The following is a 26,160-nucleotide window of genomic DNA, read 5'->3' as shown; positions in this document are numbered from 1 at the left end:
GCCGTGTCGACCGGCATGTGTTAGGTTTTTTCGTTATGGAATTTTTGATTCGCTCTCCGTGATCAAAGTAAATCTAAATTAATATTTATATTATTAATAATAATTTCGAAAATCAAATATCTCGGCGAGTTGAAACATAATTTTGCATCGGGGAAATCAGATGGGACCGTTATAGGCCTCATTAATTATCTAGTTCCGAATTGTTGATAGCCCCAATATATTGTCGACATTTTAATAACTTATCGACGTTTCGGCTCGTGAATGTTTTATCGATAAACTATCGACACATTTCATCGATAAAATGCGACGTTTATTTTGTGGTACGTTAATGTTTATGTTTTCTATTAATTTACTATCGACATAATATAAATATGCATCAGTGATATCAGATATACAATATAACATTAATATAATATGGTTCCATTAATTTCGAAATCGGCATAAAATGTAGGTCTTTCGTTCATTGCCATATGATAAATAGTGTTGTTTACATATTAGTATCGATATTTCTCACAATCAAATTACAATTGACACAAGTTATTATATCTGATTGATATATAAATTAAATAACAATATCAACTAATCGTGTGATATTGATTACTAATCTCTGATTAGCATATTATGTTGAACACAACTAAATCTGTTATACGCTAGTTACATAAATCTATATTATGTAGCAGACTACTGCTATATAAAGATGTTTTTGATATATTTTCTTACTACTAAGTAAGAAAATATATCAAAAACATCTTTTTATCAACCGAATATAAAATAAAACGTGTCTAAAAATTTATTTCATTCTATTTTTTCTGCATAAATAGTCGCTGTTAAGCATGTTTGTATTAACCTACAAAAAATGTTGTATTATGAATGCAATCTTATTCTTAAATCTATTTGACGTTAAGAACATAAACTCAATACGTGGGAGGCACGAATGGGCCGCCTCGACCGGAGAAATACCACGTTCTAACAGAAAACCGGCGTGAAACAGCGCTAGCGCTGTGTTTCGCCGAGTGAGTGAGTTTACCGGAGGCCCAATCCCCTACTTTATTCCCTTTCTTACCCTTCCCTAATTCCTTCCCATCCCTACCCTCCCCTATTACCCTATTCCCTCTTAAAAGGCCGGCAACGCACCTGCAGCTCTTCTGATGCTGCGAGTGTCCATGGGCGACCGAAGTTGCTTACCATCAGGTGACCCATTTGCTCGTTTGCCCCCTTATTTCATTAAAAAAAAAAACTATTTTTAATGGGATGATACACAAAATATGCTTAACAGCGTCCAAATATATTAAATAAATTTAAGATAAAATATATTTAAGAAAAATAGGATGTAGTTTAATATCAATAGAAAAGGAAAACCGCCAATTAAAAGTTATCTTTGACACGACAACGTGAGGCAGCGAATATATTTCACTTGAAGGTCTCACTAAAATCTTACCCCTCAGTGAATTTCAATTAGTGCTGTTCTTTTATAACTTAAAAATCATAGATTTAGCCAGTCAAACAAGAACTCCAAAAAAAATACTCTAACCTAGGTTAGGTTAGGTTAAAAGGGGTGACAGACGTGCGATTAATTACGCGGACTTATGGCTCGACGATCTTAATCGCCTGTGTGTCACCTAAAGTTCGCGAACTTAAAGATTGCCGCGCAAGTTCGCCGTCTTGGAATTTTACTCGTAGCTCGTCTCGGCTCGTACGTCTGGTAAGACTGCGAGCCGCGAGCCGCGTGCCGCGTGCCGCGGGCCTGGGGACATGGTAATCCAGTGTGAGCCATTCACGTGTGTCACCGACGTCGAGCCGAGTAAGTTCGCGAGCTTCACACCCGCGTGCTTAAAGTTTGTACGTCTATCAGGCACTTAACCTACAAATGACTCCATATTATGACTAAAGTTATCCGCCTCCCATAAAAAAACAACGGTTTACAGTCCGGGAGTACCGGCAGGAGTGGACTGTGATGACAGGTTCAATTACCTTAGTGCCTGTCCAGATGAGGCGTTTTACGAGCGAAGTCCATACGCGCGTTTCAATTTCTATTGCATTTGGATACCGCGTTTTACGCGCATTTTTACGCTACAAACACGGACTCGAAGTTATCATGCTCCGATCAAATACGTCCATTCGCAACGGACTCGCGCGTAGTTCTGGACACTGCAATGGCACCCAAGTAATAGACTCGCGCGTCGCTCGCGCGTTTTGCGGGCGAGGCGAGAGTCCCGCTCAGAATTGCAACCGTTTTACGCGCGAGTAAGAAAACGCACGCATCTGGACGCGATATATATGTAGCTCTAGTATCACGAGTTGCTCACTCGCGCGTAAATCTGGACAGGCTCTTAGACTACCCGTGGTCACAGCCATCCAAAATAAGCCGGGAAAAAGAAAATCCTAGTATCCAAAACACTATGAACAGTGCTCGCTCAAACCTAAGAAATCATTAAACTGCAATTAAATTCCCATCGACACACCCCCTCCCTAGCTCTCTATAAAATTGGTTCATTTGAACTCCTAATCTAATTTATATTAATATCGAATTTGGCTAGCCGTCCTGGCGCGCCGCCAACCGTCAGTACCGTAAACAAGTATTAAAAATTAAGGCTGTATTCATATTTTTAGGCCTATAATTAGAGGCTGGATGAGCTGAGGTTGACAGGGCAATATTGCGAGGGGACCCGACGTAACTTATTACTTAATCTTGAATCATGGCGACTGTAATCTACATAATATTATGATAATTTTTGAGGCTACTACTAGGACATTCATCTCTTGAATATACAGAGTGTAAATAGCGCTTTTAAAAATCCATGCTAATATTATAAATTAAGTGGAAGTTTTTGTCTATATGTTTGTCTGATATTGAAGAAATTGTAGTATTTAGATACTTCGAATCCCTGTAAAGTGTATAGGAAACTTTTCATTGCGAAAATACGCGAAAAAGCGCGATGATTTTGGAACAACGACGCTTTTTAGTCGGGCTTTGGCCCACCACATATTCCCACAGCTGTATCTCCTGTGTCGCCGACAGCGGTATCCAACCACGAAAACCCTTTGATATGATCTCAGGGAGACCGAGGGACATGCTATGCTGTCTTGGGACCCGCAACGAAATTAATCGGAAGATATAATAATAATAACTCCCACACCGGTTTCGGTGACGGTAGCCGGTTTCATTGAAACCAGGCAAGTTGCGCAGGAATTATTTTATAGTGCCCAAGTGTGTGCGCAGTACACAAGATCACTCTCTATTCCTTTTACTCTTATAGCCCAGTGGGACAGAAGACCGACACGACTGGCGAGAGATCAGGCGCAGGACCGACTTTTTTACATGCCTATTCGACGCATGGATCATCTTACATATCAGACAATCAGGTGATCAGCCTGCATTATCCTAACCAAACTTGGAAACACTTAACATGTTTCCGACGCGGGATTCGAACTCACGACCTCCGAGTCAAGAGCCCCCTCTAAACCACTGGACCACGGAGGCGTTTGAAGAAGAAGATAGAAGGAGTAGAAGTATACAGTTTACAGTTTAACGAAGTTGCGGGCAACATAATATTGTAGTTTGGTATGAATCCAATTTAACTCTGTAAAGGCCGCATGCAAACGAACTACTACAACTCGTCAACCTGTTGACATGCTTCTTCATTCATTTTATTTGCGGCAAACACGTCCGTGGGCAAAACTTTACTTAGACCCGGCAGACGTTTGTTTGTTTGTACGCGCTAATCTCGGGAACTACTGGACCGATTTGAAAAATTATTTCAGTGTTAGATAGTCCATTTATCGAGAATTTAGGCTATATTTTATCACGATAAGACTAATAGGGGCGAAGAAATAGGGGAAAATGTGTAAAAAAACGGGGGGAAATTATTTGAAAGGGCTTATCTCACGAACTACTGGAGCAATTTTATGTTATTTGACACAGATAAGAAGTAGACCACGTGAAGGATCATAGGCTATTTTTTGTGGACTACTTTACCTATGAAATATCTAATTTACGCAGGCGAAGCCGAACGAAACGTCTAGTACTATAATATTATGCATGTATCGGAGAGTAGTAGTGTAGATGGAGTCAGATATAGCGAATTCGTATTCATATTCACTGCAATCTTACTTCCCGTTCTTAATAAATAAATCTATGAAATAAATAGCTTTATAATAATTAACTACGACATAATCTATACTTGATATTATAAATGCCAAAATATGTCTGTCTGTTACCTCTCCATTCCCAAACCATTAAACCGATTTTACTAGGTATGGAGATATGGAAAAAAAGGGACTCAAAGTATATACTTTGAGTCCCTTTTTTATGAAATAAGGGGGCAAGTTGCCAGCCTTTAAGAGGGAATAGGGTAATAGGGGAGGGTAGGGATGGGAAGGGAAGGGAATAGGGGAGGGTAAGGAAGGGAATAGGTTTCACGCCAGTTTTCTGTGAGAACCGGTCGAGCCGGCCCATTCGTGCCGAACATGGCTCTCCCACGTATAAAAAGTCCCTGGAAAAGACATGGGATACTTTTGTCTCGGAAAATGTACGGTCCCCGCACGATAAACGAATTTTAAAGCAACTAATGCGAGCGTTATCTAGGAACTAGCTGTTTGACCGAGCTTTGCTCGGTATCCGATGAAAATGACATTCTCTAGAAATGATTCCTAGCTAGATCGATTTATCGCCCCCGAAACCCCCTATATACTAAATTTCATGAAAATCGTTGGAGCCGATTTCGAATTCCAATTATAAAATATGAAGAAATGCTCGTTTAAAGATATAAGATATTTTAGATATATCTTTATATAGAACTAGCTGTTGCCCGCAACTTCGTCCGCGTGAATGTATGTTATTAAAATCGAGATTTACAAAATTGAACACCCATCTACGACTATTTTATTTGGATCTACATTACGTACGAAATTTTTAATGCACCACGAAAATAAAATATAATTATAAAAATTGTAACTGTACTAAGTATAGCTAAATTAATATTGGAATTTGTTGTGTTAGACTGTTGCCAATAATAATTATGACAAAAACGCTTGAAGGCACGGATTAATTTCCTGCTGTCCACGATCACCGTAGTATGCGACATCAGATTTACACTGTAGGTTGTCTAGCATTGTAGTTCTTTCGTCTTGGCAGAAAAAACTCTCCCAGAGAACATGACTCAAACATACTACCTTCGGTCGTACATATTCTACCATTTCTACCTATGTGCTCGACCGATGCTAGTAACTTAGATCCGTAAAGTTTGACTTTAAAATTTCCATGGCTGGTAACGAATTGAGATACGCAGTGGTCAATATCCATCCAGTGTTTGGATAAGCGTTTACGAATATTAGGAAAAGTTTTAAAGATCGACCTTTGCTAGAATTGGTAATCACTTTGGTTGTCGTTGTAAATTCCGAGGAGTTTCTTCAATTCCATTACTTATCAAGTCACCGTTTTTAGGGTTCTGTACCCAAAGGGTAAAAACGGGACCCTATTACTATAAGACTTCGTTGTCTGTCCTTCTGTCTATCTCCAGGCTGTATCTTAAGAACCGTTATAGCTAGAGTTCTGAAATTTTTACAGATTGTGCATATCTATTGCCGCTATAATAACAAATACTGAAAACAAAATAAAATCAATATTTAAGGGGGGCTCCCATACAACAAACATGATTTTTTTGGCCTTTTTTACTCGATACCAATAATTACAACAGGCAGGCAGTTGAAATTTTCACAGAATCCTTAAATATATGTGTTATTTGATAATTAATAATAAAATTAGAATATAATTAAAATTTAAGGGGGGCTCCCATACAAAAACACAACTTTTGGCCTATTTTTTCTCTATAACGGTACGGAACCCTTCGTGCGTGAGTCCGACTCGCACTTGGCCGATTTTATTGTAAACATGGTATCAAATTCGGGCAATCTATACAACAAAAAAATAATTTTGAAAATCTGACCACAAACAGCAAAGTAAACATTAACTCCTCCTTTTTTTAAAGTCGGTTAAAAAAAAGTATCTAAGATGTTGACCAGGGATGTAAGGTATCATCATGCCAAATTTCATTGAAATCAGTCCAGCGGATTCAGAGATTAGCCTGTACAAACAGACAAACAGACAGAGAAACAAAAATTTCAAAAACAGTTAAAATGTATTCTACTACTCTTTTAATATGCCCCTGACTCATTTTTTCAAGTTTATTTTCAATGTACAAAAATTTTCCCTCTACGATTTTATTATAAGTATAGATAGATAGATATATATTTATCTATTAAAACCACAACAAAATCCATCAAATACTTTTAAGATCTAAGCATACAAAGACAGACAGCGGAAAGCAACTTTGTTTATTTTATGTAGTTATTATACAGTATACTTATACTTTATACACATTATACAATATACATAAACCTAACCTAAAACGCGACCGGCAGCGACAACTTGTAGCCCGTGCGCGCAGCCCCAACATTTCAATTCATTAATCCAGAAGTAATTCTCGTTAGGCTAAAGGGTGAGATTTTTGCAATTTAATAAAATTGTTAATTAAGAATTGAATAGGATTAAATACTTTCCGAGTAGAGTTTACAATGGCTGACGCATCGATCCTAAATCATCATCATCACCTTCCAGTTAATGGAACAAAGTATTCCCTACAGAAATAGATCAAGATAGAACGGCTAAGCGGGTGGAGTACGTGTGTTTTAATTTGCAGTATACTGCAAGATTCGTTGAACGTTCATTCAGTCAACGCGCACGTCTCGACTTGATTACACCGGAGCGGTTGTGCAAAAATGCCTCATTGTGCAGTGTCTAATTGTAAAAACAGAAGTACGAAAGTGAATCGGTCAAAAGGAGGTATTTCTTTCCACGGGTAAGTTATTTGTTCTAACTAAATGCAAAGCAAAAGTTGACACGAGCGATTCCTTAGCAACGCACGCGCGTCGCCGTTCTATCTTGTTTTAGTGGTGTGGTATTCCCCAGTGCAAAATATCGTCTACCAAGCTTCTGTTAAAATATAAATAATATGCAGTAGATCATCTTTTAAAATTTTAAATTAATAATATTAGAACATCCGAAATAGGTGCACGCACACATAAGCGTAGTTTCAGCCAGGAGACTGCCGCGGTAAAGCATAGCATTTAATTATCAAATTACGCAATTAAAACGCATACGTCTAGTCACACGCATACAAACACCGTGCCGAAGTCTCGGTAACGCCTCGCCCCTATGCTAGTCGAGCATATTTTCAACTTTTCATATTTTCTTATTTTCAAAAAACCTAATCCCCAGGGTTATGTTTTTTTCGTTACTGATTTTTTTTTATTTCGTCCCCGCGCTCAAAACCGATAAAAGCTATGCAATTGCTGAAAATATAAAACAAAATTTACCTGCCGAAATACCAATAGACGTTAGAGAGGTAACTTTGAAAAGTAATTTTCATTAACTACCAACATCGGAACTTATGGATGAAGTGATAATACATTTGATTGGGGATGGAAACTGGAAAAGTACTTACGGCAGATACGAGCCAATCCGGGCCTCGTGACCTAGTCACTGCGGGGGATATAATGTAGCGTTAGCGATCGGTATCTATCGCTATATTTTTTTTTAATTAAGTTGATTTGGAAGAAAATTATTGAGAGCACATAATATTATGGCTTTTTTAATTGGGGGCTTTTCACTGTGAAAGTAAACGCGCTGAAATAGCATTTTTTTTTGTGAATTGTATAGGAAGCGTCCCAGCGTCAGGAAGTTGCCCATTGAAGGTATAAAAAATACTATTTCAGCGCTGCTACTTTCACATTAAACTCTATACAGGGAAATCATTTACACCCTTAAGTATTATCACTTAGTTTTGTTACACCCTGGAATGAATGTACTAAAGTAATATACAGGGTGTAACAAAAATAAGTGATAATACTTTAGGGTGTGTACGTGTTCCTTGTAGAGAGTTCACTGTGAAAGTAGCAGCGCTGAAAGACGAATTTTTATTTTTTTTACTTTTGTATGGGCAAGGGCCCGAGCGTCACGAGTTTCCCCATACAAAAGTGAAAAAAAATTTTGGTCTTTTAGCGCTGCTACTTTCACAGTGAATTCTCTACAAGGAACACGTACACACCGTAAAGTATTATCACTTATTTTTGTTACACCCTGCATAGGCAGAATTTTCACGTAATGACCCCCATATCCTCTGGTACCACAGTCCCGTAGTTTGATTGTTATCAAAACTTGTCCTATCGGAGGCTCGATCTACTCACACACGCACACAAAACTATTTTACGAGTGTATTTATATCACTCTTTTATATCCGCAATAAATACTTCTATTTACTTAGCTCGTATCAACAATACGTGCTGGATAAAATATATTTTTGTCTTTCGTTCTTAGCTTTTACGTCTGGACAATACGAAGACTTTAATAGTGTTTATCCGTACATCTTTGTTATTATACACGTATATTGAATAAATTATGGATTAAAGATGTTTCAAATAATCTTGAAGTCTATTATAATAGTATATAATATAATAATATAAAATTAACCTTTGCGCTAGACTAGGAGGTCGTAGATTTTTGTCAGACTATCTAAGTATCTATAGTCACTAGATAGTCGGATGAAAGAGATGTAAAAAGTCGGTTCGGCGCCTGATCTCTTTTTTTTATGAAATAGGGGGGCAAACGAGCAAACGGGTCACCTGATGGAAAGCAACTTCCGTCGCCCATGGACACTCGCAGCATCAGAAGAGCTGAAGGTGCGTTGCCGGCCTTTTAAGAGGGAATAGGGTAATAGGGAAGGGTAGGGATGGGAAGAGAGGGGAAGGGAATAGGGGAGGGTAGGGAAGGGAATAGGGTAGGGGATTTGGCCTCCAGTAAACTCACTCACTCGGCGAAACACAGCGTAAGCGCTGTTTCACGCCGGTTTTCTGTGAGAACGTGGTATTTCTCCGGTCGAGCCGGCCCATTCGTGCCAAAGCATGTTTCTCCCACGCATAAACTTCTATAATCTATAATCTTACTGTTCGTGTCGAAGTATATCCATCTAAGTTTCGTGGGACACAAACACGCAACACTCATTACAGGAAACGCACCCTTATTCCTAATCTCTTTCGCAGGCAATGTTTTCGTGATAGCGGCGATCGCCATCGAGAGGAACCTGCAGAACGTCGCCAACTACCTGGTGGCGTCGCTGGCGGTCGCCGACCTCATGGTCGCCTGCCTGGTCATGCCGCTCGGCGCTGTCTATGAGGTACAAATACACACACCACACCATACACATTAATTTAAAAGGCATGCCGTTGGGCGCTGTTTATGAGGTATATATAACTTACGAACTTGAACTCACTGTGAAATCTCGCGGTGTAACCGCCAATCCTAGGTGAGTTCGCGGACACATATAAATGGAGGCCTAAGAAACAAAGCTTTTTTATTACTTTTTTTTTATGAAATAAGTGGCAAACGAGCAAACGGGTCACCTGATGGAAAGCAACTTCCGTCGCCCATGAATACTCGCAGCATCATAAGAGGTGCAGGTGCGTTGCCAGCCTTTTAAGAGGGAATAGGGTAATAGGGGAGGGTAGGGATGGGAAGGGAAGGGAATAGGGGAGGGTAGGGAAGGGATTAGGGTAGGGGATTGGGCCTCCGGTAAACTCACTCACTCGGCGAAACACAGCGCAAACGCTGTTTCACGCCGGTTTTCTGTGAGAACGTGGTATTTCTCCGGTCGAGCCGGCCCATTCGTGCCGAAGCATGGCTCTCTCACCACTTGGTAAGATTCTCGAGCGTTTTCATTGAGCAGCAGTTAAACCTGTACAGTTAACCTCTCTGACAGACCGTAGTGTGTGTGGCTCACTTAAGAGTGCCGACCGTTCCACGTCTCATTGGTTTTTATTTCACAAATAAAAATTAATGAGCCGGCCCGCGATAGCAGATGTGAAATTTCCAAATTATTTCGTTAATAAATTGGACTAACCTAGCACCATAACGCTGATTCTATTACAAAATAAATGCAGTTTTGTTTTTATTCGATTTCATGCCGTTTTAGAATGGTTGGATAGGTCCAACAGCAAAATAATAAGTAACTCCACTCAACGTTTGGTCTTTTAGGTCGGTATAAATAGTCAGTACTCAAGATGCATCTCGATCTCAAGACACAGTTCAGGCTCTGTGATTGGTTGGCTGTCAAAATTTTGACCAATCACAGAGCCGAATCGCGTCTTGAGACCGGGTTGCATCTTAAGTACTGACTATTTATACCAGCCTTAGTAATCGCTTTCGATGTTGGTTTAAGATCGATAGTAGGTATCTACAAAAAACGACATTGAAAAAAAACTGAAATGGTAGAATCAAGGTACAGAAGTCACGACTTTCCACTTAATTATGTGTATCATTAAACTTACGTCTTACATGTAACATGATACTTGACAGCAGCCTTTACTGCTGAACTTCAGTATCCTAGAGTGGAAAAAAATAACTTTAATGAACGTCTAGAGTCCAAACTATAGTATTACTATTTAAAAGAATTTCAACATCATAGAAGTTAATTTCATGAATTCTAATGAATTGAAAACATTACAAAGCTACTTTACACAAACAAATATAAAACAAATTAAAAATACATGATACATCTCAACTCCTAAGTAAACCTTTCTCCCCGAGGTATATGTAAAAAGCCTTAATTTTACAATAACAGACTTATGTGAAAACTCCACTGCAAATTCGTCTCTATTGTTATGTAAATAAGATCGTCAACACAAACTGGCTCAAATTAGTAACTTCGCGGAGACTGATTCGCGCTTTTAAATTAATTTCGTCCCTGTTTCTTGTGAAAACATAATTGGCAGTAGCTTTTATCATCAGCCATATTGAATAAAGTTTCCTAGCTAGTATAATGTTGCTTTCTTTTTAAGTTAAAATATAAAATTGATTCGTCTGAACTTAGTTTGATTCTTCTGTCATGATACGCCAAAAACATACAAAAACCAAATATTTCCTCTTTATAACAATGAGTAAAGATGTTCTTGATTGATGTGACTGTTCAATCTGTGCTAAGTACTCACATACAGTTTTGCTCGATAGTTTTACTCCGAATCAAAGGAAATGACATATTTGACATATTTAATTCCATCGAGCCGGCTACGAGCCTTCGAGCTGTCAGTTTTGCGGTCCACACGGTGGTTATTACTCGATTCGGAGTAAAACTATCGAGCAAAACCGTATGTGAGTACTTAGCATAAGGGTCATTATGACGCGACGTAACATGTTTTATACGTGGGAGAGCCATGCTTCGGCACGAATGGGCCGGCTCGACCGGATAAATACCACGTTCTCACAGAAAACCGGCGTGAAACAGCGCTTGCGCTGTGTTTCGCCGAGTGAGTGAGTTTACCGGAGGCCCAATCCCCTAACCCCTACCCTATTCCCTTCCCTACCCTTAACTTTTCCCTTCCCTTTCCTACCCTCCCCTATTACCCTATTACCTCTTAAAAGGCCGGCAACGCACTTGCAGCTCTTCTGATGCTGCGAGTGTCCATGGGCGACGGAAGTTGCTTTCCATCAGGTGACCCGTTCGCTCGTTTGCCCCCTTATTTCATAAAAAAAAAAAAAAAAAAAAAAAAATGTAGAGTGCATTATAGTATACGCTCATTCTTCTTTAGAGTTTTAAGTTGAGTATGTCTTAAGACTTAAGGCACCGTAAAGTGTACCCGCCGCGATCTATGTTTATTAGTGACTAATTATTATTATTTTTGTACTGTGCCGTGTTTTAATAAACAATTTAATATCTGGGCCTACGAACTTTCGTTATAGTCACCTTAGGAAATACCCAACAAATATAGACTAATATAAAATGCGAAAGTGTGACTGTCTGTTACCTCTTCACGCCCAAACCGCTGAACCGATTTTGCTGCAATTTGGTATGAAGATACTTTGAGTCCCAGAAAAGGACATATGATACTTTTTATCCCGACAAATGTACGGTTCCCACGCGATGAATGAATTTTGACGCAACGGAGTTGCGGACGTCATCAAATGATTCCGTATACATTATACTAAGATGATATATTATCCTCCCACACCGGTTTCGGTGACGGTGGCCGGTTGTATTGAAACCAGGTCTCGTACCATAAAACTGTTTTGAGACTCATATAATCCGACGAAAATGCTGCGTCATACTCTAACAAACGTGTAATGACGTTGTTAGAGCAGGACGCAGCATTCTCGTGTAGGCCTACTTAGTTTCGCAGAAGTAATTTTATAGTGCCCAAGTGTGTGCGCAGTACACAAGAGCCCTCTCTATTCCTTTTACTCTCGTAATCCAGTGGGACAGAAGACCTACACGACTGGCGAGAGATCATGCGCATGCCATATTGACGATGATGATGATTGCTTATACCTTTCCTCGTCACCAGGTCAGCCAGGGCTGGATCCTGGGTTCGGAGCTGTGCGACATGTGGACGTCCAGCGACGTGCTGTGCAGCTCCGCCTCCATCCTCCACCTCGTCGCCATAGCAACGGACAGGTGTGTAACAACCCTATTATGGTTCCGACAGGGTGTGTCTTGGAACAGCTAAGCAACAGGTGCCGATAGCAAATATTGTAAAATTTTCACTTATTGCATTGCTGGCGCAAGATACAATATAGTCTACCGGTCATTAAATACGTAGAAAATCGGTCATTGACCTGTCACTGCTTATCTCTTTCCGTTATGCGCGATTTAGCTTTTTGTTTCTAAAGATATGTGGCTGAAGCGTGATGACGGAATTTCTACAATTTCGGTGACGGGCTGACGGCGCTATAGACAACAAAGAATTACATAATATTTTCAGCGTCTCATGATAGTAGCTTACTTCGTAACACTTTCAACCTTCATCCATACTAATATTATAAATGCGAAAGTGTCTGTCTGTCTGTTACCTCTTTACGTCCAAACTGCTCAACCGATTTTGCTGAAATTTGGCATGGAGATACCTTGAGTCCCGGGAAAGGACATAGGATACTTTTTATCCCGAAAAAATGTACGGTTCCCACGCGATAAACGAATTTTGGCGCAACCTTCCTTAATCCAAATCCAAATATAAACCTTCCCTGAGATTCCACAAACATTTCAAAAATTAGCCAAATCGGTTGAGACGTTCTCGCATTTTAGCTAGACTAACGAAATTTAAAATTATTTTTTGTTAACATACATTGCCGTTGCATATTTGTTAATATACAGTAACAAATGAGACAATCTCTTTTTTACAAGAAAATAGTAGTATTTTTTTTTATTTCTCTTCCCCCTAACTGTGTCAGGGCTTGTTGCTATCTTATTACATTAATTTGTTCTTCAGTATTAAAATTTCTTAAACATAAAAATTTCCAATAAATTGCTAAATACTAACTAGATATTATAGAGATCCTTACAATTTACAAAATACTATAAAATTAAAACAATAAAAGAAGATAATAATAATACGGTACAACGTTCAATTACCCTAATATCACAGCTTACAATCACAATAGTTTACTAGAATTTATCTTGTTCGCAACACACACTATCCTCTTACAAAAAGAGAAAAACAAATCTCTCTTTTTTCCCCCCAGGATGGCAGGCAGATTCTCACCCGTCATCGATGTGCCCAATTCTTGCTCAATATCATATATATTTCTAGCAAAAATTGGACACTCGAGTAACAGGTGAGGAACCGTCTCATCAACTCCTGGCTGACATAGGCACGACGGATCCTCCTTCAACTTGAATCTGTGCAAGTAGAAGGCGAATCCGCCGTGTCCAGTCAGAATCTGTGTGGTGTGGTGTGTGATGTCTATCTTTTTGACCGTAAACAGTAGTAACCGAAAATAGTAGTACTAACCCATCAAGCCCCATAAGCTCACCGGTGAGCGAGACACAATAGAATAACAATAAATTTTCAAGAATCCACGATCGAAGGATTAATAGAGAAAACACTTGAATGAAAATGTAAGAAAAAAAAACCACTTTATTAGGTGGAAAAACATTCCTGGAACGACACTACCCCATTAATTAGCAGGGTAATGTACACTTGCATTATGCATACAGTACACCGCACTAAATAATTCACGCGCGGTCTCCCCAGACATTCGCAGATAGCATTATGATGTATGTTATATTATACTATAGGTCGTATCTTTGTTCAGAAAGAAATTATAACAGAGAACCTTACACATTTTGCTACTGTATAACTATATCTAAACTTAATTCGTATCTTTGTTCGCAAACAAATTAATTATTAGTCTATCATTAATCATTATTACGTACATTTTGCTGCATTAAAAACTATCCGTCCGTTATCGGGACTCAAAGTGTAATCTACCAAAATAAGCGGTTAAGGCGTAAACTAGTAACAACAAAAAGGCAGACAGACAACTAGATTTCTCTGTAGCTAGCACTTGTTCTTAGCTTTGCCTTGTACACAGTTCTACCATAACGGAAATCTTAACTATCACAATGGAAAATTTCTCCGAAATCCGATAGTAGTTTGTGCGTAAAAGAGTTTTGCGGGCTAGATGGAATTAAATTAACGATTTGGAGTAAAACTATCGAGCAATGCTGAATGTGTGGACGAAAGCCCAAGCCGCGGGTTTTGCTTGACGTGATTGCTCGATCGAGCAAAACCGTGAGTACTAAGCACTGTACTTGTGGTAATACTTAATAAGTATTCCTACAAGTATGTACTTGTACTCAACATCAACATGGAATTTAATTCACTAAAATATTACTTAGGTTTGTCGCAAATTACTTAATGGTAACCCGAAATTATCAAAATTTCTAGATTCAACAACTTTAAATACCATGTTATTGTTGCAACAAAGCCAAATTACCTCCAAGTTACGTTTCCAGAACAGTCGCCATTTTGGAATTCTTTTAATAAAGAATAATATGCTAGTCGCTACAAAGAGCTGTTTCCTAGAACAGGCCGAATGCTAGAAACATATTCATTTATTAAACCAACAGTCACACTTCCCTGGCTAGGGGTGGCTCCTGTTAGATTTTTATTATGTCATGCTACACATAACACACGTATATATTGTGTTATTGTGATGACATAACATGTTGAATGATATGACTGTAAAATGGAAATCAAAGCAAAATTATTGTGAGCATAAAATTTATAACATATTTTATGATGTTGGAAACAGCTATATTGTATAGAATTGAACAAAAATTGTAGTAATATTTATCATGGAGTGACTATTGAACCATTGTACCATTTGATTCACAAGGAAATAAAGGACCTACTTTTAAAGGAGTGAGCACACTGAGACGGGCCGTGCCGGGGCTCAGCGTGCCGGGGCTCATCGTAAAAATCCGCCTCCATACAATTTGTATGGAAGCGGAAATCCGTTGCGCCCCGACACAGTGTGCGATACGCGCATCCGCTTGTGTGCTCACTCCTTTATTGGTCGAGTTATGTCAATACAGACTCAGAGAGCATGACATGAGAGAGGAGCCACAGAGATCATGACTATTAATGACTTTACATAACCTCACCATATAATATCTGCCTAAGAATGAATGTCTCTGATAGTACATGCACTAAATAGTTTATTATAATAAACAGTTGTAATAAAACTTGAGTTGACAACCCTACCGTCATGACACGCTGAAATGTGAGAACAATTCAAGATATGAGCGAGTGCATACATTTTTAAACGATGAGCAGAACCCTTTTGTTTTTTTTTTTTTTTAGCTGAAGCACCCCAGGGGTATGTGGGACTCTTACCCACTAAAACCACCTGCGGTTTGCCTTCAGCCGTATACGGAGGAATGTCCTGGATCTGTCTAACACAGGACTCCCTCCACGACCGGCCGGTCTACCTTAAAAGGGACCGGACTTCCACCAAAGTAAGGGAATGCTCCGGCAAACTGAAGCGTTCCCCTCGGCGCCGGGACTAGCTAAGCCGGGCAGGTTCCCATCCTTGCCCGGAGCCCCGGATTAGACGGAAGTGTGGAGGTTCGCGTAATGACGCCTCCGCACTCCCGTCCTACGCCGGCGGAGCGGAACGGAGGATGGGTCATCCTCTCTGTTCCGCTCCGCGGCCTCTTTCTGCGAAAGAACGGTTTCGCAGAAAGAGACCGCCGCCTGCCAGGCCTCATCGCTCTCGAGCATGCAGCGAACCATGCTCGAGAGCGAGAGGTCCCGCCCAAGCACCGCCATGAGATCATGGCGCTGCACGGCCCAACGATCGCACACCTCGAGGGTGTGCTGGGCCGTGTCCTCCGCAGCACCGCACTCATGGCAGGCTGGCGTAGGCTCCCTCCTGGGATGTGCAGAACCCTCGCCGGGCACATCTGACGTAATAAATTATTGTTTGAGACTGTACTCAACCATTACAACTATGGCAGTTTATAGTTAAACTAGTTTTTGCCCGCGGCTTCGCTCGCGTTAAGAGGAATTATTATACACAAACTTTCATCCCCTATTTGAACCCCTTGGGTTTGGAATTTATCAAAATCCTTTCTTAGCGTATACCTACGTCATAACATCTACCTGCATGCCAAATTTCAGCCCGATCCGTCCAGTGGTTTGGGCTGTGCGTTGATAGATCACTATGTCAATCAGTCAGTCAGTCACCTTTGAGTTTTATATATGTTACGCTCAAAGACAGAAATCGCTCAATGAGCGAAACAATGGCTCACAACGCGTTGTGGTCACAGTGAAACAGCCACGACGCGAAATTCGCGTCGTGGCTCTAATGAAAACGGCCACGACGCGTTCTGGCAATCACAAAAAGACCATAACGCGAAATTCGTGTTCGTGTGGCTGATATGCTATTCGTTTTTCTCGATTTGTTCTTGATTGATTAATCGTCCATGATAGGTATGGAAGATTATATTTTAATTACCACGCACTACTACAAAATATTTTTTCTTTTACTAAATCACTGCTTATCGTGTTTTTCATTATTATTTGAAAATATCCATAGTTCCATAATATCCGTGCTAATATTATTACTGTCTGTCTGTCTGGCGCAACGTGTTATTGTTTGTTGTTGTTTTTTTTTAATATAAGGTAATCTGATCTTGATAAATTATAAAAAATTAGCTTTATTTTTATTTATATAATTTAAATATAATGCTACTAGTTGATGCCCGCAACTACGTTGCGCCAGACATACAGTAATAATATTAGTACGTATAGTATGGAATTATGGATATTTTATAAATAATAATGACAAAGACATTATGCAGTGATTTAGTAAAAGAAAAAATATTTTGTAGTAAGTACGCGTGGTAATTAAAATATAATCTTCCATACCTATCATGGACGATTAATCAATCAAGAACAAATCAAGAAAAACGAATAGCATATCAGCCACAACACGAATTTCGCGTTATGGTCTTTTTGTGATTGCCAGAACGCGTCGTGGCCGTTTTCATTAGAGCCACGACGCGAATTTCGCGTCGTGGCTGTTTCACTGTGACCACAACGCGTTGTGAGCCATTTTTTCGCTCATTGAGCGATTTCGGTCTTTGAGCGTAACATATATATAGATAGTCGTCTAGTTTTTACTATTGCTACAATATAAATAATAAACAGACAATCTTTACACTGGTTAAAATCGGTGTGAATTATAAGCGTGATTTCAGATAACTTGAAGTAGTAAATTCAATGGGCTCATATTAATAGTATCACGTTGCACACTCGCGTATTTCCAATGGATATAATAATTGTATCACTAGTCTCTGTTGAATTGAATGACTTTAATTTTGAGGAGACGGCTAAGTTACTATATTATGCTATTTTTATACTGTTCTACTACAAAGGTCAAAGTTCGGTATAAACGATAATATAAGCTTTTAATAACCACATATTTCGCCCTACGCGTCAAACGTCGTCAAGATATGATATTCATGGGTCATAACATCGTATATTAGTTGTAAATACTTGCCCAAACACCCATAAAAGTGGAACGTCGTAATCTAATACTCCGAATCGTTTCAGGTACTGGGCCGTCACGAACGTGGACTACATCCACATCAGGAACGAGAGGCGGATCTTCACCATGATATTCCTGGTGTGGGGTGCCGCTCTCGTCGTGTCCCTCGCCCCCCAGCTCGGCTGGAAGGACCCCGACTTCCTGGCCAGGATAACCAGGGAGCAGAAGTGTCTGGTCAGCCAGGACCTCGCGTACCAGATCTTCGCAACATGCTCAACGTTTTACGTCCCGCTAGCCGTCATACTCATCCTGTACTGGAAGATCTACCAGACGGCGAGAAGACGCATCAGAAGACGAATAGAACCCCCGCCTCCTCGACCCACGTCGGCGGATGGGGCCCCACCGACTGGAAGGCCCATCCAGTCGGCGAGGGATAGGAGATTCGTCAAGAAAAGGTTTCTCAACCTGAAGAAATGCAACCAGAGGACGCGCGCCGAGACCATCGCCGCGGCGCTTCTTTTAACCGAGGGCCAGAGCACCTCCACTGTAGATACCCTCGACGAGGAACCGAGGACAACAGCGTTCACCATTAACGAGAAGGCCCCCCCATCCGTCTCTCCAGAGAAGTCTTCCACCGTGACCAACGGCTCCAAGCAGGAGAGACCCATCATATCTGCGTCATCGCACAGGGAAAAGAAGGAGTCCTTGGAGGCGAAGAGAGAGAGGAAAGCGGCAAAGACCCTCGCAATAATCACGGGAGCCTTCGTAGTCTGTTGGCTGCCGTTTTTTATCATGGCACTAGTTATGCCTATCTGCCAAACTTGTGAAATTAGCGATACCCTGGCCAGCTTCTTCCTATGGCTCGGCTACTTCAATTCTACGCTCAACCCCGTCATCTACACAATATTCAGCCCCGACTTCCGACAAGCGTTCGCTCGTATCATTTTCGGATCGCGACGTCGGAGGCGGAACAAAAAATTCTAACGAAAATATAGGTATTGGACTTGTGTATATTTCTCGTTTCTTGTATGTTATACATACCGTAGTCGATGTAAATAAGCTAGGCATAGATGTAAATAAGATATACATATTATAGAATGTTGAGAATTGTCTTTTTATAGTTTATAAGGGTCAGGTCATGCCGAGATGCGACGTACGTTTAAGGTGACGATTCAAAATTCGCCAATTCCACCGCAATATCGCCGATACTTTGAACTCTCTCAATGCAAATTGTACCTTATTGTATAGCTCATAAAGTTTTGAATAGTCTTAAAACATTTCGCATGTCGGTATGTCCTGACGCTATCGGCGGTGGCGCGGCTTACGAGTCCAAAGCTTCGCCGCCGCCGCCCGCTCTGTTACTCGAGTGACATTACGAAATAAATATTCAAATTATATCACATAAACGAGTTTTATTGGCCCCCATATTATAGATCGTTAAACTATACGAGCTCTTTTATTACTGCCTCTTCTGTGATAGTTACGAGAATACCTATGTTACTTAATTAAATCTTGTCGGATCAACTTTCTAAATCTTCGCTTCGTGAGATGAATGTAAAGTTTAAGCCGCTATTTTTGTTTGCTGATTGTTTGATGAAACAACATCAACAAGAAAGTCTGCTTTAGAGTCTTGGACCTAGTACCTACTAGTGCCAACCTAGCTTTTTACTAAAGTACACTATCTGTCCGTTCTTTCAGACTGTATTTCATAAACCGTGATTGCTATACAATTGAAAATTTAAAAATAATTTATTTCTTTTTCTGCTTTAACATTTGTTGTTTTACATTAAATGAATACTTATTTAAGGTAGGCTTCTTAGAACCAGGATTTTTGCCTTAAATAAATTAAATTTTAAAGTTATTTAATTTAGCCCAGAATGACATAAGATATCTAAAAACCTATCAAAAAAATCACAGTCTATATTACTATGATGATAAATGTCAATGATTTCAGTTATTTCAAATTACTGATATTTAAAATTCCAAATATTTACTTCTATATATTTACACAAAATAGTAAACAAACGATATTTTCTATTAAACACACGTAAAAGTTAAAGTAATAAATTACCCGTGTGCCGCCGTAATCCTTTAAGCCGGGTCAGGAGCTGTTTGGGCGCCAAATTCAACCCCAAAACTATACATTAAATATACCTTTATTAAATATACACTAACGAAAACAGAGGGCCTTACAGGAAATATTTTTTTTTAATTCAAGGACCATTGCGACAAAATTTCGTTCGGGACTTGTAATTTTTTTCTTTCGGGATAAAAAGTAAGTCCTAAGTCCTTTATTATTGTACTTAAAGTATCTCAAACCAAATTTCAGCAAAATCGATTCAGCGGTTTGGGCGTGACGAGGTCACAGACGGAAAGACAGGTAGACAGACTTTCACATTTATAATATTAGGTCCTTACATATGAAATTGGCGTTTCGTATGGGAGGAATATAAAGTCGTTTTTTTTTTTGTATAATATATTGAATTAATCAAAGTATGTACCATAATACTATTGTTATCGATGCATTTTTGCCATCTTAAGGGTAGTTCGTTGATTCCTTTACTAAAAAAACGGAGGGACGAGAGTCCATAAATTCTTTGAATGCGGTTTTGACTACCACATCAGAGTTGATTTTTTTTCCTTGTAGGAAGTTATCCAAATTCGGTAAAAATGGCAATCTGTTGGAGCAAGGTCCGGGGAGTACGGTGGATGTCGCAGACATTCCAATTGCAGCTCCTCCAGTTTGGCGGCCGTCTGTTGTGCAGTGTGTGGTCTAGCGTTGTCCTGAAGCAGCAGCGGCCTAGAGCGTTTGACCAGACTTGGTTGTTTAGCAGCTAGTTCTTCCATCATGGTTTGCAGTTGCTGACAATTGATATCTGCCGTAGACGTTTGTCCAAAAATTTAGAAAGCTGTAGTGAACGACACACTGTAGGCTTTAAATGAACGTGGGCGGGGCCCACGTTCATTTAAAGCCTTGTCAAACCAGATGTCATCTGTCAAATTCCGTGGTCAAAGTTAAGGTTAAAGTTAGCCTTAACTATAGCCATAACTTTGACCATAACTGTAACTATAACCAGGCCTCTGGTGCAACCCACTCTAACTATATAATTAGGTTATTGTAGCTGAAGAAGAGCATCAAAAATTAACAACATGACACGGAATCTACCATGTATACGGATGACACAAGTAAGTAATAGAACTTTATCTTGACGACAGAATAAATTGGAACCGAAAATGTATATATAACTTTTAGCCCAGTAAGTATGCATGTCAGTACCTATTAGATCAGTAGTAGTTTGGCGCTATTACAAGGCGACACGACAATTTTATATTAGCCTTTTAGGGTAATGAAAATATTTACACAGACATTTTCTTTATCGCTTCTGTATAGAATCACCGATCAGGCGCTTTGCAGACGACGGAGCGGGGCGGGCCGGTCAATTTCGCCACGTACGATAGCACAAAGGGAATCCTATATCACCATCGCACACGGCGGGCAAAAGGACCGCGCCGCAGGTGCCCAGCGGGCACTGGCGACGCGGCATGCCCGCGGCTACCCGCCGCGGCGTGGATCACACAAACCAATATGCAGTAACGCAGACGGCTAGCTCAGTCCGCGCTAGAGTTGCTGAGGATTCCTCTTCCGCTTCCTCATAATGAGGAAGTTCCGCAATATTTTGGGTTCCTCAACCGTTACCGCATCCTCATAAATAAAAATAAAAAAATCCTCTTCCGCTATCGCTTCCTCAAAATTTAAGAGGAATTTATGAGGAATTTCACTGCGCATGCGCGTCGCGTATCCAATCATGGCAATGCACACGCCAGAGCCAGAGAATTGTATCATTCACTCATCTTTTTTTTGTGTGCGTGTGTTGTGTATGTTTTTTTATTGCTGAAGGCAGGTCATCTATTGTGACTCCTTCGCATTAGAGTACCGTCCCCAACCCAATGCTGCTCATAAATTGAACGATGTGGTTAGGGTTGGTGCCACGAATTTTCTCTGTGGATGAGTATTCGTAGCGACCAAGGTGCCTGTTCCTGCTCTGTAGTAGAGCAGGACAGTCAAGGAGAAGGTGTATAGGTATCTCATCCTCCTCCTCGCAGAATCTGCAAGTCGTTAAGCTACTCACACCTAAGTTAAGGTGCTTATTGAGCTTGCAGTGCCCAGTTAGGCTTCTGGTAAGGACTCTTAATTAATTCCTACCCATGGTAAGCACTATTTCTGACAATTTCTTGTTAAAGCCAGGAATTTGTGCCTTGGAGTGTTCAAGGCCAGGGCCTGTAGACAAATGGCAAAGCAACGCTAACGCTAGCGTTAGCGTTAGCGTTTTGCCACTTGTCTACGGGGGCAGGGGTCTCACCCCATTGCTTTCTGCCTAGTTCGCGAGCCCATTCCTCGAGCACTTGCTTTGTAGTACTGGGAGATATTCCGCAGACCGGTTCTGGGCCATATATGAGACTCTCGGCCCCAAGCCTAGGCAGTTCGTCTGCGGTTTCGTTGCCGGGGACGTTACTGTGGCCCGGGACCCATACTAGGCGTATTTTGTTGTCCATTCCTAGCATGTTAAACGTCTCAATGCATTCCAGAACCAATTTCGACGAAACTTCTGCAGCAGTTAGTGCTTTAAGCGCAGCTTGACTATCAGAATGGATAAAAATATTTTTGTTAACTAGTGCCATCTCTAGGCTTTCTAGTAAGCAACCGATGATTGCGAAGACCTCAGCCTGAAACACAGTCGCAAACTCCCCCAAACTGGCATGTTTGCCTCTTGGTGGCTTGTCCCCGTAGAATCCGGCTCCCGCACGGTTCTTTCCTTGATCCATCCGTGAACCAAACTATATCGCTAGAGCGAACATCGATTTTTCCTTCCCAGTCCTCCCTGGCAGGTATAAGAACCTGATATTGCTTCGAAAAGCTATGCACCTTGATCATGGCATCTGATGACATGTCATTGATGGGTGATTCACGAAGAGACTGTTCCAGCTGCCAAATGGGGTGGAGGCCCAATTCGTCCTGCCCGCCGTCCTGGCCCTGAGAGCCGCCTTTCTGGCCTCCATCTGAACAAGCAGAGGAAGCGGAGTTAGGTTGATCAGGGCATCGAGGGAAGCGGTGGGTGTTGACGAAAGCGCACCCGTGATTATTAGGCATGCCAGTCTCAGGACGCTGTTCAGATTTTTGCGACAGTTTACTTGTTCAGCCTTTTTGCCACACTACGCAGCCATATGTGGTAATCGGTCTCACTACGGCTGTATAAAGCCATTGTGTGTTACTGAACTCCTGCTAAATTGCTGGACCGATTTTGATGATTCTTTATTGTGTGTGTTTTGAGAATGGTTTAGATTCATAGTTTGGTCCACTGGAAAATGCCCTTTTAATAAATTTTTGTGTAATGTATGTACCTAGTTATGTACAAACAGGACAAAGACTTTTGGGTTGGGTCCGCAGTCCGCTAGTATTTATAATTTCCTATCATCCTCTTCCTCATCTGCTTCCTCTTCCGCTTCCTCTTCCGCTTCCTCATCCGCATCCTCTTCCTCAAAAAATATCCTCTTCCTCATCCGCATCCTCTAAATTTGCGCGTGAAAATTCCTCTTCCTCCTCCTCTTCCTTATAATCACTTCCTCAACAACCCTAGTCCGCGCCACGCGCTGTGATGGACGTCATCGATGTAGATATGATTTAATTGCTGAAGTGCAGAAAAGATCGCTAAAAGAATATCACGACGTAAATGAAAATAAGAAATTGTGGTACCAAATATGCCAAATAATTTGTACTCCTGCAGTACTGAACTGACCGCCTCCGCCCGTCGTGTGCTTTGTGTACGCGGCGCGGGCAGCCGCAGACATCGACGAGCAGACGCGGTATTTATGGCTTCGCGGACAAAAAGCCCGCCCTGCCCCGTCGTCTGCAAAGCGCCTCAAAACTTGAATTAACATTACACGAGTCGTAGAGGGTCCGCCACTGACCTGTATTATACAAGTACGCTGAACTTATGATACCCTTTGAAATGACAGCTATTTTTGTGCCTATTTAAAGCGGAATCAGCGCCCTCAATGCGAGGGGAGAGAACTAAATCTGACGTAAATTGCTGTATTATGACGTTTCCACAATATTCCAGACAAATACAAACTAAACTTTTATAGTTTTCGCTGTGTAAAGACTATTATTAGTAGCAGAGAAGTACTACATAATATATTATGCTGCAAAAATAATTTCAATTCCTATTGGATTCTCCTTACTTGGGTAAAAATCAATATGTGCTGTGAGTATCAAACATAGCACTAATCGCTTATGAGTCTTGATTACCGAGCCAACATTACCTTGATATAATAAGTATCCGATTGCCTTGGAAAGTATTGATTGGAAATTATTTTAAGAATTTGCAACAAAAGGATAGTTGTGAAGTACAGGCTTAGGATCTATACACAAAAGTGCATATTCAGGTCAGTTAACATTGCAACGCGATGAAGCCATGAAAAGTAGACATATTTGATACATTTGTAAACGTTTTTGTCAATATTCTGATAATATGACGATTGCAAGTTGCAACATGTCTGATTTTGGTCGGAATGTTATGTATATATGCGCTAGTAGCGCTCTCTGCTCCAACCTTTGCCTAATATTCCTTATTAAGAGCCTGCTGCCAAAAATATCAAAGCACGCTTGCTCCGCCTATACACCCCGCTATCCTCCAATCGTGATATAATGATTCCATGAATCGTGCCCCCGAGCAATGTGCTTTACACTGCAGCTAATAGTGAACAATATCGCGTAATAATGGTTTCCACATTAAAGCACGAAAGTAAAGGTCGTAAGTCCCAAAACTGTTTTTGATTATTACTTAAAAATTAAATAAGTACAATACTAATACTTCCTTTAGCCATTATTTTATAAAGTGTGTGATTATAGTAGTGCAAATTATTTAATGATACTAACTCAATAAGTGTAACAGATATTTGTTGAAAAGCCCAAAAAGATTCATAATTTCGAAAAATATAACTATCGAATCAAAATAAGTGAATCGTTTTTTTTCCGTTAGGCAAATATCAGATAAATATACAATGATTAAATAAATCCGAATTTCATTTAAGTCAATCGTTTCCCGGGATCGTAATATTTATTAGAAAACACAGCAAAATTTGGCAGCCCGCTCTTAAACCTAATTGGCATAAATATCTAATTCAATATCTAAAACACACAACACCAAAAATAACATTAGTCTGTCCGCAGGATAATACCGCAAGGTGTAATAAAAAAGCCACAAAGATTTTATCTCATTAAAAAACATGGATGTGTCATATAAAACATGCATAAGAAAACATCGTCACGTCATACCACTCTCCGCCTTTCTACACGTGTAAGGCCACTCCTTTAATGAGTGCGACAGTGATGCTCGACCGAGGTTTGTCGCGCGACTCGCTAAAAACGGTGTCTGGACCACGACCCACTTTTACAAACGTAATGTCAAACACGTAAGGAAAAGGCATTAAGTAGTCGTAGAACTACTTCTATGATAGCTAACATACATTTATATCGTGTTCGGTAATACTTAATCTTTCCTGAATTCGATGCGAACCGAAATACACAGAATTTCGGTTCGCATCGAATTTATTTCCACGTGAATAAATAGTGCGTAACAGCTTGTGAATGCGTAACCATATTATAATATAAGAGTTTAAGACCTCAACTTGCGCGTGGATTTACACGTTTTCTGAATAAAGTTCACAACAAAATCATTGCACTTCGCATCGCACTTCGACGCGCCATGTGGCTAGCCGCCAGAGGACTTAAGTCGCTGGTTACTCTCTGTCGCGTTCGCAAACTTCGTATTACCACCCTAAGAACATTTATTGTGTACTTAGAACTCATTTGCATGCAATTTCTGTGCCGTCAGACGCAGAATGGTTTGAATCTGAGCATTCTACTAAATAATCATGACGAGAAAATTGCATTTCAAATGGTACACGTATTTAAATGTTTACCTAGAATATTTCATAGTTGATGAATCAAAGGCAAATATGAATATCTAATGCTAGATTCTCTCTCACATATTCATGCCTACATAATTCGAATTGGACTCAATTTGAATAAAATACACAATATGTTCTAAATTAGCATAGTTTTATTAGCATAATAATCAACTGTATTAAAGTCTCCATCGAAGCTATTTGACCGAAAGCCACAACAATAAAAAGACCAATTCGACGTGAAATTTGCCATGATTGAAGGTCAAATTATATCTTATTCATATGGTAATAGCGATTTGATGGGTGAGTCG

At 40.2% G+C, this 26,160-nt stretch overlaps 1 protein-coding gene across 1 annotated transcript in view; it reads left to right on the top strand.

The window, feature by feature from the left end:
- LOC121732855 (5-hydroxytryptamine receptor-like) overlaps nucleotides 1–19,242 on the top strand; it is a 111,144-nt gene extending 91,902 nt beyond the window's left edge. Inside the window, exons 4-6 of the mRNA XM_042122845.1 lie at nucleotides 9,097–9,230; nucleotides 12,391–12,500; nucleotides 17,947–19,242. Coding sequence (XP_041978779.1) covers nucleotides 9,097–9,230; nucleotides 12,391–12,500; nucleotides 17,947–18,865 — 1,163 coding nt within the window. The 3' untranslated portion in view covers nucleotides 18,866–19,242. The remainder of the gene's footprint in view (nucleotides 1–9,096; nucleotides 9,231–12,390; nucleotides 12,501–17,946) is intronic.
- Nucleotides 19,243–26,160: the final 6,918 nt, after the last annotated feature.

Source organism: Aricia agestis, chromosome 13, assembly GCF_905147365.1.
Source record: "Aricia agestis chromosome 13, ilAriAges1.1, whole genome shotgun sequence".
In the NCBI taxonomy this organism is placed as follows: domain Eukaryota; kingdom Metazoa; phylum Arthropoda; class Insecta; order Lepidoptera; family Lycaenidae; genus Aricia; species Aricia agestis.
This window is presented reverse-complemented; position numbering and strand designations above follow the sequence as displayed.